This window comes from Battus philenor, unplaced genomic scaffold (genome assembly GCF_028537555.1).
Source record: "Battus philenor isolate CCGP_79_NKW_IND1 unplaced genomic scaffold, ilBatPhil1.0.hap1 SCAF_8, whole genome shotgun sequence".
Taxonomy (NCBI): Eukaryota; Metazoa; Arthropoda; class Insecta; order Lepidoptera; family Papilionidae; genus Battus; species Battus philenor.
Window position 1 is genome coordinate 2871480 of NW_027181748.1, and position 16744 is coordinate 2888223.

General features: G+C 32.0%; 1 protein-coding gene across 1 annotated transcript in view; it reads right to left on the reverse strand.

Annotated features, from left to right (window-relative positions):
* Positions 1 to 16744, reverse strand: part of superdeath (Suppressor of ER stress-induced death) — a 57241-nt gene that overhangs the window by 19753 nt on the left and 20744 nt on the right. Inside the window, exons 2-4 of the mRNA XM_068775032.1 lie at positions 7106 to 7840; positions 3713 to 3868; positions 2012 to 2305 (exon numbers count right to left, since the gene is read on the reverse strand). Of these exons, the coding sequence (XP_068631133.1) occupies positions 2012 to 2305; positions 3713 to 3868; positions 7106 to 7824 (1169 nt within the window). The 5' untranslated portion in view covers positions 7825 to 7840. The remainder of the gene's footprint in view (positions 1 to 2011; positions 2306 to 3712; positions 3869 to 7105; positions 7841 to 16744) is intronic.

Sequence of the window (16744 nt, forward strand, 5' to 3'; positions counted from 1 at the left end):
TATCCGATAAGTACACAATACACAATGTACACGTTTTTAAAAACTTTTATGGCTAAATTAAAAAAAAAATGCCAAAGATCGTTTGTGTGATAGTGGTATTCTTTCTTCTTTCAGCGGATACTTTTCTCTGTCCCTTCAGACGAGTAATTTTACGAGCTACGTCGGTGATCTTAGTTCCTTTACGGATCTCTTCATTTCTAATTCGAAGTCAACTAAACTCCGAGCATAGCCCTGTCCATTACTCTCTGGGTAACCAAGTGAACCTTATTATAAAGCCCGTTCTAAGTGACCAAGTGCTATTGATTACAATACTGTAAATAACTTCATGGAAAATAGCACATCATGGAGATGGTGCATTGGCTTTCCGGCTATTTCAATGTGAAATAAACCTCCTAATTAAATGAAAATAATTAGTTTTAGTTAGGGCTCAGTTTTTTTCATCTGTTTGCGTATATCGTTAATGATATAAGAAAAGAGAGTTCTTTTATTGACCACAATCAAAAGCAATGTGTCCGGTTTATATGTTTTCAATCGTATCTTAAATATAGTGAACTTGTATGACGTAATAGTGCGATGTATATTTTTTCGAAGAGACAAGTATTTTAATTCACATTTTAACATTTTCGTCACGTTATATTCAAAGCTAAATTATCCAACTATAAGCGAACATTAAGAATTCAAATGAGTGAAACACTTTTTCTTGCCTTATTTAAAATTGTATTAGTTTTAACTTTTTTTTAATCATCATAATATCAGGCTATGGACGCCCATTGTCAACCATAGGTCTCCCCTTTGGGGGAGAAAGAAAGATGGCCACGATGAGCCGTCATGCCCTGCCCGATTCCAGCGACTTCTTTTTTTTATCTTTTTTTTAAGTCATAACACTTTCAAATTTGTATCATTTATGATTTGTGACTTAGAGAGAATAATGATAGAAAACTCAATAAAAAAAATAAAATTGAACTGCTTTACACAGCCATTCTTTTAAAATAAGTAATCACTTTCACGAATTCAGTTTCTCAAGTTGCGTTATTATATAAACATCCTTTAGAATCTTAGAAGGTTTTTTTTCTGTACAAACATTTATAACATACGCATAAACAACTTCCTACTTAGGAGTTACTTAATTTTATGGAACCTATAGACAGATAACCCAACAATAATTCCATCCAGTGCTAACATTGAGTACATCGCTATTGAAAACATTTTTCTTAGAGGGACTCCCTCTTATACATACATAGACAATGTTTTACTATATGTACACGTTTTTATATGGCCCTCTGTTTTGGGAACGTCTCGTCCTCCACTACTATGTGTGAGGTAGGAATATTACAACTCGGGAAATTTATGTTTTTTCATTTTATTTCACTTTCTCCATTTACCTTTCACAATCTCTATATTTCTACAAATTCAAATTGTTTCCCATGCATTACCTTCCTTTCCTAATCTTCATTCCTAGATCACAGTTTCCTTCATTATCATAGTTTGTATATGTATGTAAATATTCTGAATGAAGACCGCTCGGTCTTATTGGAAATCTGTGGTGAAAGCCGTATATATATTTTTTCTGTAATTTCTTTTTATAAGAAACTTCCTGATACGTTGTTCATTTATTTATATTTATCCACTTAGAATCATTTACAGTCATCACTTGTTTTGGTCATAAGATGAACAACAAAAACTAGATCGGGCTCCTTCAACTTCAAGTTACAAGAGCTTCTGAAGCACGTACGGAACATACTGAGCTTGTTCTATAAATGAAAACTCTAAGATTTCATTAATATTTTATATTGTTTATAGTAACGAGACCCACCACGTAGCGGCCACAGGCCACAGAATGTCCACCTATGAGATGATGATCCTTCAGATTCTTCAAACGACTTTGCTATGATGTTGGTTGCATGTCGCTTTTTATTGATCCTGTTAGAAATCTGTGAGGGAGGCCTATCTCTAGCAGTGGAAGTAATGATAAAAAAATGAATGTGATATATAATACTAATTTTAAACAAACCTGAATGTAAGCAAGCCCCAATTTTCCATGGCGCCAGCCTTGAAATCCGGTAAAGCCATCATGTCAATTTTCGGTAGAGGGAATTCTATTTTATAATAGTCTTCAAGGAACTTTAGAATTTTCGGTCCAATGTCGAGAGCATAAGCCGCAGACGGCAGCGCCTCTTTCCTCGTCCAAACTGAGAAGTTGTTGTAGCTCATGTTCCCGAAGTCCGTCACAGCGAACGCGACTAAATACGTTGACATCGGAAGGGATTCGGCGTAGTGATCCCAAATGTAATCTTTGAGGTAATCACTGAAATTATAAAAATTCGTTTAAAAATTATGGAAAGCTCTATCTTCAATCTCAAATAACAATGAGACAAACAATAAAGCAGGGGTATCAAACTCATGCACAAAAATTAGTCCAAATAAACATAAACTTTATACGGGCCGCAAAAAAAATAATCATAGACACAAATATTTTTATTTTGACTAGTACATCGCAATAAACTAATTATATAAAGATAAATTATTGTTAATTCGAGCCTTGAACCTCAATCACTCTATTTTCCGTAATCCTAAACGACTTAACATCTTGGCGACTTACTAATCCATAGAAATAATAAATTTATCAATTCATGGCAGATTTTCTAAGGGAGTCATCGCGCTTAGTTACACCGTTATTTTTTTCTAAATACATTTAGTATTCTTATATTAGTTATTCTATTGACTTAGAAGATAAGTATCTGATATTGCTTAAGTGATAGCGATTCTTAAAAGATTTCAAAATCGCAACTTAACCAGCGTGTTAGAATTTGTGTCGTCGTGAGGTCTTGGCTTAGATTCTGTATAAATTCGAGCTCTGCACATATCTTTCAAAAATTCTTTCTTACTTATGTTACGAATTTTATATAATCTATGTAATTTCTGTACGTATACAATATTCTTAGACGATATAAAACTATAAAAATAAAAATTTTGAAAAACTACCCTTATTTATGTTTACTTATATTTATCGTTTATGTATCCTGGTTTGTTTTTCCACGTTTGTCATTATTCATAATAACTTAAAATAATTTAACAACCATGATAATACTATCATCATCAACTCCAGGACATGTTTGGAACCCATATATTTTTATTTTTAATTAAACAATATAGTTATATGTGAGTACAATTTCGATTCTATTAAATAAATCCTTATCTGGATTTATTAACTCATTTCTTAACTTAGATAATTGATTAATTGGAAAATAATAGAAATAAAATTGATAAATACGATAGGTTCTCTTTTTTCAGGGGTCCCATTCGTTTTCCTAAGGTGCGACACAGCGGTTTCAATACCGCTATGAAATGTTTTTCTACCAAATGTAACGATCGTATGATATTAAATAATTATCACGATCATACAATTAAATACGACTGGATTACTTATTTTAAGACTATTTTCACGAATGAGCCTAAACAGAATCAATTATATCGATTGCTCCCTTTACTACAAGTTAAGTCTGTGACGTTATACAATCGATTCGCCTTTTTACCAAAAATTAATAAAAGTTTTCATAATATAGTCTATATACATACATAATATTTATGTAAGTAAATATATATACGCATAATTTGGTGGAAGTTGATCGATTAACATAAAAATTGTTTGTTGTATTGATATAAAAAACAACAACAACAAAGTTGTTATTGGAAAATTCTACCAAATACTTACTGTTTCTGTCTACCGACGATGTTCATGTTAGACACGGAGGTCATGTTGGAGGGTCGAGCGATGCTGATGGTGAAGCGAGCTTTCAGAGCGGGTTCGTCCCAGCAGGGGAAAGCTCGTCGCGCGTCCGTCGCTTGGAATTGCGTCACCGCTATCCATCTGTTGAATAGCTATAAACATGACAAAGTCCCCCCTTCCTTTTCCTGTTAGTACCACTAAACCAGCTGGCTTTAATAAATCACAATAATATATATTCAAGCTTGATAAGTAAGTGCCAAACACAGAGGCACTAATGGGTGTAACATAACTCCTGAAGATGCCCCGTGGAGGGGTGAAACACGTGTTGAGTGATTTGACGGCGGCAGTTGTGTAATTGGCATTGTTTGCCGCATACGCATTTATCAGCGGGCTGACGGGCGGTGCACTTTGTTGCACGACTACCACTGCATGTGCGGAAGTGGCTAAATATTGGTCCTTTTCTTACTTAGGATGGACTTCCGCAAGGTAACGCCTAATTCAATTAAATATTCAAGCTTGATAATTTACAATTTCTTATAGATATAAATTTTCTTCTAATTGCGAAGTATATGAGGCTACTCAGAAATTACTGAGAAAAAAAAATTTATAGAATGCCGGCAGGTTATAATTTATTTTCAAATTTACATTATTTAAAAGTAATAATGATTCGTTCTATTTTTAAATTTCGACCATTGAGAACATTTCCATGAATTATTTTTTTCGACTACATATCCATCTACAATCTAATATTTTTTTTTACGAAAAAGTTCCTTTAATATGAAAAACTTAATGGGGTTTGCTTAAATTTAAACGATGAAGAAAAAAGTAGTCATGCCTTGTTATAAGTAAATATTTGTATCAACAAAACCAGCGAATATTTAGGCGATTTAGTTAGATCTGTAAAATTAATTGGAATACATTCATCATAAAATTTTTACACATTCTACACAAAAACCATTGCGTATAGAGAATTGCTTCAGGGTATACTCTGTGATCAAAAAATCGACTATCACCTGGTCTACCTAGACACCATTACGGTAAAAATTTTAATTTATCTGCCTCATAAAATTCCAAATATCTTAATTTTTTAACGTAATTGATAATTGATTATGAGCGTAATAAATTTAAAAGAGTGAATGTATAGATCATTCTTCAGGTGTCATGAAAACAAATAATTAAGTAATAAATAAAAATGTATTCTTACTTTTAGATTTTTGGAACGTTGTACCATACATTGTTGGAATCAACTGTGATACATTCACCCTGTTTAAGGTTATGAACCAGTAACTGAATATGGGTCATTTGAGATTCTAATATGTGTTCATAATGTAATATTTTTTATGATACTAAAATACGACCTTTAAATAATATATCTCAAAAGTAAATAATTTCCACCAATACTAGAAAACAGACGTAACACCTAAACGGCCTTTGACATGAGAAGTACTGTAATGGAAGATATATAGCACTTTTACCTCAAACATAAATCTTAGAAAATAATCCTCACTAAAGAACCATGAACATATCATAGCGATGCAAAGATTCATATAATTGCATATAAAAAGCAGGAAACCGTAATTAAACTATTACAATGCCTCGTAGGTGACAATTCATCAAACTAGAGACCGCGAGTGCACATGTCCGGAATATAAACGACCCTATTAGAAATTCCACTTATGGAATACATAAACATTTATTGGTCATTGTTTACTTAAACGATATATTTGTCGTATTCTCAGGGTTTGCTGATTTTCTTATTCAACCTTCTTGGGAACAATCTTTATTCTCTCTTTCTACATTAATTTTAAACTACTAAAATGTATCATCATGTCTTTACTTTATTTAGATCTATATGTATTTCATACTTTCATTAAGGTATGAACAATGTTGGAACCGTAAAGGTTCCACCGAAAGGTTCTTGTCGCTACGTGGACAGACTAGGTAGACCAAAGGCATAATTAAGATCGCAGGAAATCGTTGGACGTGGACAGCGCGAGAATAGTCATGGTGGCGATCTTTGGGAAAAACTTATGCCGTGCAGTGGGCATCCATCGGCTGAAACGAATAAGAAGAATATTGGAATGCCCACAAGGTGGACAGATTAGCTTATTAAAGTTGACGAAACACGCTGTACGGTTGCAATTTTGAAGCGGTCCCATAGGAAATCTATAAATTAGCCCTATGTCTAACAATAGATATCTCAGCTTCATGCTATATCTATCTAAGGGATCACTTTTAGCAATGAGTACGGATTTGAGAGGTGAAGCAAAACCTTTGTCAAATTTAAGACACTATGGACGCATAGTATTTTTAAATCTATGATATTTTGGACTCTATTGCTTAAGGAACAGACATCGCGTCAGTGTGGATGGCACCTATTTAACTACAAATCGATGTCACAATATACACGAAATACTGTAATTATCATCTGTATAGTTTTATTAGTTACAATCAACCATAAGAGCATTAAAACGGTATATTTTCATAAAGACATTTTTATTTACAAAGAAGGCCATAGATTATAAAATAATCAAGCTAATATAACTTACCGTTTTCTCTGAATAAATGTGTAATTATTGAATATGGTAATGGTTTATTAAATAAACTTTCCATTTATACGCTCGCCTATGTAGAGAACTGCTTAGGTTATGTCAGTGAGTGATTAATGTAATAATGATAAGAACAGTAACTGATTCTTAAACCATACTATTTCATATTTTGTAATATAAAACCTTGTATATCACCGCATTGTTATTGCAAAACAAGATAAGAATGTACACCAATACCTCGCTTTGCGTCGTTTCGTTTTGCGTTTTTTTTGAAGTTGCGACACTTCCTAATTAGCACTAATTTTCACTGTGCGTCGTTAGATTTTCGAGGTTGCGTTGTTTTGGGTTCGAGTCTTAATTTTTTTTTTAATTTTATTTTTTTTATAAAAGTTGGCAACACTTTTGTTTCTGATTGCGCCGTGCCATCAAAACTCGGGGATTCCCTTTCTAACTAAAAATGAACGCAATTTGAATACAGTTTTATTTTCACTTTGCTTTGCTAATTTTAAGAAAAGAGAATAATAAACTTATATAAATTTTTTATGTTGTTTCTGGTTACAAAAAAGGTAAATATTATTCTAATTTATTTATTGGCAGAGTTATATTATTTTTATTTTTTAAATGTTTAGTTTATTCAATTTTCTTTTTAAAAAGTAGTATTTTCGTGACCCTGGAACCTTTCTTCGATCTTTACATGGTTTGCTATAAAAAATCTTAATTCACTTTTCGGCGTTTCAATTTGCGTCGTGTTGTTTTGGAAAGTAACCACGACGCAAAGTGAGGTATTGGTGTACATCTACACGATAGTAAAATAATGAAAAATGCTTACCGTTTAACCTTCTTTTCTTCGTACGAACTTCTATAGAATCCATGTAGATTGTCGTTCAAGATTCCCGTGTATGATATGTTCAAGTAATACTGTTTACCCGCAATCAGAGGCTCGTCCAATTTCAGTATTTGAAATTGTCGTGCAACATCTTCGGTTCTTTGTATAACTTTAATCTCTTCACCGTTTTCTTTTTTTAATAGTTTTATATCGTGATAAGTTAGTTCAACGCCGTGAAATGTGATTTGTTTTGTTTCATTTTTAACTGTCACTATTATGCTTATTTCGCCATCAAATGTGAAGTTACCTTCGATGATGTATGGAGTTAGTTTGAGGTAGTAACTATCCGGTTTTACATTGAGTGGTAAACGTACATCTGTGATTACATTCTCCTCTTCTGTCGTAGTCTCAAATAGTACAGTTGTTGTTTCAACTGGTACAAAACTTTTATTGATTTCTGTAGTCAATGGTATGACTAGAAGTTTTGTTTGGTCACAATGTGTGAGTTCATATTTTGTTACATTAGCTAACTGATCTGTTCTTGGACAGGCTGCGAAGTTATATACTAAGAATGCAGTGGCAACTAAAGCTAGAGCGAATATTATAAGGATAACGAATGCAAGGCTCTTGGAGAGATATACGCCACGTTTGGTCTTGGTGGAGAAATCACAAGTTGGCGGATTACCGTCCATTATTGTAAGTGGTTCACGGCCTTGCGTCATCACACCATTTCGTTATCTGTGAAAATAAAAAAAATAATGTCTTTTATTAAAAAAATCAACTCCTCTGTCAAATTTAATTTCGCTGTCAGCAATATTTTATAAATACATTAAATAAGTATTATTATTTATAAATAAAAACAATTTCTTTATTTCCAGTGACAATGTTTATCAGTTTTTATAATGATTTTATTTTTGAAATGTAGCTACATTTTAAAATTTAGATTATTTTAATCGGTGAATTATCCGGTTTGTTCACTGTGCTTATAATTTTACTTTATAAGCAATAGCGATGTAATTCATACGTTGAGGGTTGGTTGCCTTTTTTAAAAATCTAAACAGCGACTTATTATCGTAATTTCTTACAACTGCTCTATTCATATCAATCTAACAAATAAAAATCCGAGAATTACGGCATCAAGTACTTAAGACCATAGACGTCCCGCAAAGTATAGGCCTCCGTCAAAGATATCTATAGTGTGATATATCATAATCGCCACACTTGGCTGGGAGATTGGCGATCGCAGTGTGGTCTTATGGTACGCAAAGGAAGCTGCTGTCTTTTTTTGTGAACAGTGGCAATCCTTTTTTAATTATTAATACATCGAGTGTAAATTATATGAGGCTGTATCTTTCTGTATGTCTCAGTCCTCTACCGCTGAGCTATCATTTCTCACAACTAAACGACATATTTTTTTTTTACTTCGTATACGTTACGTATAAATCTTGAGACATTTGTTAAAATTTCATAGAAAATAAAATTAGATGGTTCGTCTCTAATAGCGTCCTTTAAGGTAAAGCTACAAAGGTTCTTAAAACGAACTTCTCAGAAGAACTCTTTACAAACTAAGACTGTTTTTCAGTGATCACTTTTAGAATGCCAAGCCTTATTGTAACCTTAAAATCTTTCACATTATAATTGTTTTGTTTAAGAAGTTTTAATTTAGTAAAATCTTAAATGTATTGCATGATTACTCAGGTAATACTACCCACTAGGATGGTCGACGACATAATTAAGGTCGCGGCAAGTCGGTGGACACGGGCAGCGTAAGACCGGCCATGGTGGCGATCCTTGGGGGGGACTTTGAGGACTTTGGGGGGCTTTGGGAGACTTTGGGGGACTTTGTGGACTTTGGGGGACTTTGGGGGACTTTGGGGACTTTGAGGGACTTTGAGGAGGACTTTAGGGGAGGCCGGTGCCTCACTAATTATACAGTCCAAAAATATTTAACAAAGTTATCCTTATTTCATGATCTGACTTTATATCCATCGCTATTTTTCTTACATACGAATACTTTAAATATAATAGGTATAGTGCATATGCATCCTAAAAATATTCATTTATAATGATACAGTTGTAAGAACGTGTATATCCTAAAACATGCAGCGGGATCACGTATGAAGTTCTTTCTTTATATCAATCTCTACGACGCCCTTTTCTAATAAGGCCATCGACCTTTCTGTTGCACTGTCATTAAAAAGACATCTGGCTTTTTAATTATTTTTTAACTTATGATTGTTTTTTAGATTAAAATTTGATTTAACTAAGCTAGTGATCTAAAAACTGGAAATAATGAAATTTAGACAAATTTATTAACAGAAGTACGTAATTTAATATATATAGTAGTTAACAACTGTGCTTTAATTCACAATAGCGATTCGTGTGATAATTTAAGAGTATACAATCAAACTAATTATTTTTCGATATCATTTTATTGTAATCATTAAAAAAATCAAATATAAAATAAATTATTATAAATGAATTTTATGTACATATGTGTGTGTATTTGTATATATTGGAGGGACCAGAGAGTAAAATCGTTACAGTCGATATATTTTACACAAAACCGCTCCAGCATTGAAAATTTGTCTACTAGATGGCAACAGGTTGTTTGTGTATATAAAATATATAGTAATGTATTTGTATGTATTTTTATATATATATGTGCAAGTTTTATACTCTGAATTGCATAGTACATTTGATTTAGTTTTATTATGTACACCCTAAACTGCCCTCTGCTTCATGTCTCTCATCTCCATCCAAAGGTTGTCTGGCAGAGATCGCCTCGAGCTATAAGGCCGCCTCTTGTACCTGTACATAATCCGTTTGCTTTTTTAGTTATTGCATACGTTATACTTTCTTTTATTTACATACACAATTTTTTTGGACAAGTTAATTGTAAATTAATAAATATCTACTGTAAGCATTGGAAAAATAAAATATGTCAGCACTGTAGATTGTGTGCTATTTCTTATGCAGTACGGCTTTTTTAAAAATATAGCCAGATAATAGCATAAAATAATAATAAAAGTCATCGATTTCAATAACCATTTCTCACTCGAAATTTACAAATTGTACTTCTTCGGCCAGACAATGCTCGGTAACACATTAGCTGAGTTAGAATTTCAAATAATATAATCTTTGTTACCACATTTTCACACGATTGCAACTTCATAGTATTAGAGATTTACTTAGAAATACAATTTAATGGCTACAAATAAATGAAAACGGATTAAAATGATAAGTCTTGCATTTTGATCCCGAAAGTTTAAAGCAAATAAATTAAAATTTCTCATAGAATTTAAAAATTACATCATTAACAATGACGATAAAAAATAATATTAATTAATTTATAGGCAAAAATGCACACATGACATCGTATGATCTCAAACATTATATGAAAAGAAGTGATTTCTATTATAAAACGACATAAACATACAGCAACGAACAGCACAACGCATTCAGCGTTGATTGAAATCTGTAAAAGTAATCAGTGCTGGGAATAGATACAAATCACGAGAGACTAGCGATTTTGCTCTTTTATTTATGCCCTACATTATTACGTTATTATGCTAGAGTAATTGGTAATAATTATCGCTTTAAAAGAATGAATGTATAGTTCATTTGGTGTGATTTAAAAAATAAATCAAATTATTATTTATTATTTGCCCCTGCACACTTTGTATTGCTAGAGATATTTACCTATCGCATTCTAATCAAATATATTAAATACAGTAACATATTAAAGAGTTATATCTTTATCCCGTACAATGAGATCACTCTTTAATAGACTCGTCAACTCGCCTGCCAAGCGTGGCGCTTATTATATCCCCCCTTAGATATTTTAGGGAGAGGCTTATGCCCTGCAATGGGTATCTATGGCCTGAAACTACGTTATAATTTAACATAACTGTGTTTACGGTTCAAAAATATTGAAATAATAGGTTAAATCATCAATCCAAACTCAAAATTATGATTTTCGAAAACCTTTTTGTACTCAGTTATGTTGTTTTAACACAGTTGCAAGGTAACATATTTCTAAATTTAAATTAAACAAATGCATTTAAAATAAATGAAGTCGAGATTCAAAAATATATTTTTTAATTCGTTTACGAAACCCGATATTATCAACTCTAATTATTATACATGCAAACGCTATCGCTTATGACTTGTATCATCTAACCGCAGCGCTGCATATGCATCAACCACGTACAACCGATCTCGAATCGGGTCAAAGTTTAACTTTTATGGCTTCAATATTTATGTATGGTTGTATAGCTCTATTGACACTCGTATTTACTGTGAGTTTTATATTGGTTTTAATAAATGCATATTAAATGGTAAATGCTAGAAGAAAAAATATTTTTTTTTAACTTAAGATTCGACTTCACTTAGTTAGTGAATATTTCGATGTACAATGCACAAAACACTTTTGTAGTAAAATCCTAGATAATGTTCGGAAAGCTTCCATCGCTTGATTTTAAAAACAATTTCAAAGAACATTTTTCGTACTAAAAACCTTTGTAACCTTTGTAATACAATGTTAAATGATTATAATTATATAATTATATTATATATATATATATATATATATATATATATATAAATATATATACAGATATATATGTGTGTGTATAATTCAATATTTTTTCTTTTTTGTTTATTTACTTATCTGAGCCGGATATGAATTTCATAATATATATAAATTCCTATGCCATCCACAAATCGAAACGTCATTGTTCGTTCGCTGTTTTGTTTTAACTCAAATCATCATGAACTGTCACAGCGATAAATGAACTTATTTGGATTGACAGTGAGGCCATCTGTCGAAAATTGGTCATACCAACTTAGAAACCTTTGTGGGCTCATGCGCAACAACTTTTTAATATATATGTAAAAGTTTATAATACTACTTAGTTTCTTTTGCATTCTTTTGCATGTTCTTCTGAGACTTTATTATCATCCGAACAGATGGCAGAGTCAGGTTGACATTAATAATAAATGTAATACATCGTATTTTGAATACGGAATTTTTACATTTAAACTTGATTTCTTATTTTTAATTCCTTAAAATTTATCGCTGTAAATGCGAGATATATTTAGCAACTATCGTAAAGTAAATCATACCTTTCATATTATACAAATACAGTAATTATCGTCCATTGTATTAAATACATTAGATTAATTTTACCTTTTTATTTTTTTCTAACTGGCCGTCTAGTTATGAACGAATGATTATTAAAAAAAATTATTTTCAAGAACTTAAATTACCTTTAATATTTAAATATACGAAAGAGATTATATGCCTGTAATGCTTCATAGTTTTTATGAAAACATTAAGAAAGTTTTTTAGGTTATAATCTAAGACAACATATTCATTTTAATATTTGATCGTAATATTCGACGCGGTGGTACAATAGATAATCAACAACAATAGCTGTCGATAGCCTTAAAAAAATTAACAATAGGAAATCACAGAGGGCGACGAGTGAGGAAGTTCTATAAGTATGTGGGTACTTCCTTCTTAATGTCTTTCTGAACTCGTTTCAAGAAGAATATATATTTATAAACCTTACTACAGTGTCGGGGTAGACAGAGATATGAATTTATTTTTATGCATTATATTTAGATCGTGAAAATATTTATTTACATGGTAAATATTTGTAACTATATTAAATTGCAATTAATTGTAAGTTTCAAATACGTTTCATAAAATCAGACGATGAATAATCTTTTCATTCATTCATCATTCAAAAGTTCGTAATTCGATTGCTAACACAATCACATCACAATCCATCAAAACAAAAATGTGTTTTGATGGATGTAGGTAGACAAACAGTAGCTATGTACATATAGAAAATAAGAATAAATGTAACTTTTTAGATGGTTTTCAAGCGGTACGATCATATAAAATTCCATCAGTATTTTTTTTTTGAATTTTCGTGACAATTGTGTGTGAATAACGTCGTATTGCTTTAAAACGAACGAAAGAATTTTCCATATTAAAATTAAACACGAAAAATATTTGACATCGTCAAATCATGTTGAGCACACGTTTGCGAATACGATTATAAATAAATTATGAAAAAATTGTATTTCATTTTGTAGTCGTTGTAACTAAATTAAAGAAATGTCTGCACAAATATATGTGCATCATCTTTTCCGCCGTAAGACGTCCACTGCCAGATATAGCCTCCTCTATAAATTACCAATAGGACCAGCACCAGCAGACAAGGACAACTATCTACCTTGTGAGAAGATGTCCTAAGCTAAGTTTGCTAGTCCGTCTACTTCAGAACCTTAAGGCTAGGGCCTGCTTTCTTATACGCTATGTGATCTGAAAGCCGTAATTATATAGTAATGCTCTAAAATGTAAAAAAAATTATGGGAAATTTAATTGATGGTAGGTATAAATGCTTTGAAAGAGTGTATATCTAGCTTATTTGTTAAGAAAAAGATTATTCTGAAACTATTGGAATGGAACAGGCCAATATCTTCTTGTAGTACTAAGTCTACAGGGACGTCTAGTATACAAAATTTAAATTTAATATGTATTTTTAATTTTAAAAATGTATTATATATAAATATACTATGTTATTTGTTATTTCTGACACCATTAATTTTTGATACGATATCTTAAAGATTAAACAATCACCTAAAAGTTAGAACCAACCACCCTGTATACCACACTCGGTAAAATAATAAAAAAAAATGTTTAATTTCCCTGGGCGAGCTAGTTTGCGAATAATCCCAGAGAGGCGGCAGTGTTGCCTAGAGGTCTTGAAATATTCAAAACCACATCAAACAATCCCCCGCGGGTTAGAATTTCGTATCACACTACAAAATTTTCAACTCGACGTTTTAAAATTAAAACGTTCTTAATTTAAATTTAATTTCAAATTTAAATAAGATACTCACTCAAAATAGTTAAATATTTTATGATGTGATAACTAATATACTTTAAAAAAAAAAAAAAACAAAATTAAGTTAGATATAGGGTGATATTTGTGGTCACGTGTGAAGACCCGCATGTTGTAAGCAGTTCGTATAAAAAATAATCAACCATATTTAAATCCTTAACCATGCCCTGAGCTTTCTTTATGATTAATTATTGAATTAATAAAGAACAGAATAAAAATATAATTTTACATCAGTACTTTCATTTGTTTTCAATAAATGTACTATTTTACTCAATAGTTTTGTTAATTTTTTGAGATTGAAACACACAGAGAAATGTTTAACCTTTAGTTTTTATATAGTCTGTAAATGTAATGGTAATCAAACCAGCCAACAGAAACAGGACAACAAAAGCGATTTTATTATATTAACATGTAATCATTTTATAAAGGTAGTTTTATTTTTCTTAAATGGCAAGATTACTCGACCCCGTCACTCTTTTTGACAACTTCCGATAAAAGGATTGAGAGTGGAGGGAATGAAGTGATAAGTTGTCTAGTGGAAACTATACTAGTTGGCCTATATGAGTATTAAAATAGGAATAAAAGTATTAGGAGTTTTTCTCATAAACAATATACCACAAAATCAAAAAAAAATTTTAGCTCCGTAAATAGAAATTTATTTTTACTGTTTGTTGTTTCAGCAAGACTTAACCGTTTCGTAATCGTTTTAGCTCATAAATGACCACTGTGAGGCCTAAACCTAGCACCAAATTGATCACCTCGCTTGGTTGGGTGGGTGGGCATGAAAATGTGGTATAATGGTACACAGAGGATGCTGCTGACCATCCTCTGGAAACTAGTGAGCAGTAGCAACGCTATATAATTAATATAGAAGTACTAATGAATTCAGGCGTTATTTTGTGAAAGTCCATCCTAAGTAAGGAAAGGACCAATATATAGCTACTTCCGCCATGCAGCAGTGCAATAAACTGCACCGCCCACCAGCTCGCTGATAAATGCGCATACGGCAAACAATGCGAATTACACAACTACCACCGTTAAATCACTCAACACGTGTTTCACCCCTCCACGGGGCATCCTCAGGAGTTATGTTACACCGATTAATACACACTGTGTTTGGCACTAATGTAAAAGATGTGAATTATATAAAATTGTATCCCGGAAATCGAACCCACGACCTATCATAAGTCTCAGTCCACTACCGCTACCACTGCACACTTTGTAGAATTATTATTAGTTTAATTGCAATTATTAACAAAAGTGTAATAATAAAAATATTACACAATTGTTCCGAGCCCATTACTGACAGAGCTAAGAACAGTAAATTGGGCCGCGAAGAAATTATTATTTATTTCATTTTTCAACTTTTTTTGTTGCCATTTTTTTATTTTATACGATATTGATTATAATTGGGTATCGATGTAAAAGTGATACACGAAGGCCCAATCGACTCATTTGCTGCCGCCTAGAACTGTAAAACTTGTTCCTAGTACATACATACATGACTCCACTTTCTAGTTCACACCACCTTGGTAAAAACATTCTAGGTCTCATGTAACTATTATGTATTGCCTTTTAAAATAAATTACGTCTTTCTCTACGAACCACAATAAAGATATATATGCTGAAATTATAACACAATATATTTATCGCACACAATCAAGTCTACAAAGCCGTTGTCAGACCAGCTATGCTCTACGGCTCGGAATGCTGGACTGTAAGTCAGAAACACAAGCAAACACTTCATGTCAATGAGATGAAGATGCTTAGATGGTCGGGTGGCGTCACTAGAATGGACAGAATACGGAACGAATATATCAGAGGTTCGTTTAAGGTAGCTCCGATCCCCAGCAAATTACAGGAAAATAGATTGCGATGGTATGGCCACATTCAACGAAAACCAGATGACCACGTGGTAAAAACTGTCTTAAGCCTCCTAGAATTCCCAAGAGGGAGAGGGCATCCAAAAGCTACGTGGTGGTCTAATATCGGAAAGGAACTGCAAACCCTTTCACTTGATGCAGAGACCCAGGATAGAGTGGCCTGGCGAAAATTGATAAGGAGACCCGACCCCAAATAAAGGGAAAAGGGAAGGAAGAAGAAGAAGACTAGAGAGAATATTATGTAGATATAACCTTATTCGTTATGAATATATGTATAAATATGAACATATATATATATATATATATATATATATATATATATATATATATATTTAAGTCCAAAAGAAATTACCTCGAGTGATAAGACCGCCCATTGTGCTTTGTTCTTTATTATTATACTGTTATATTATACATTATGTATATTTTTTAGCGTGTACAATAAAGAATACTAACAATATATTTATGATAAGATTCTGTACGTTTAAAATAGTTACGATAAATGAAAAAAAATAAGTCCAGGTTCGTAATGCATTTACAAGGCATCGTGATAAACTAGCTGTACCAAAGTTTACACTGTAATAAGTCTAGTTCATACGGAATCAGATGTTTTAATCAATCAATATTATTTGACTACATTTACAAAATTGAAAACGCATATTAAGAGTAAATTGAGGGAAATGGGTGATTATTCAATAAACGAATATTTAAATGATAAAAATCATTGGCAGAGATGTCGCCTGATTATATTTAGATTTCATTTAGGCTGTATCCGACAAAGTGTATATGTATAAATCTGTACTGTTAAACTTTATTAAAAGATCTGTTGTTGAGGAGTTTCT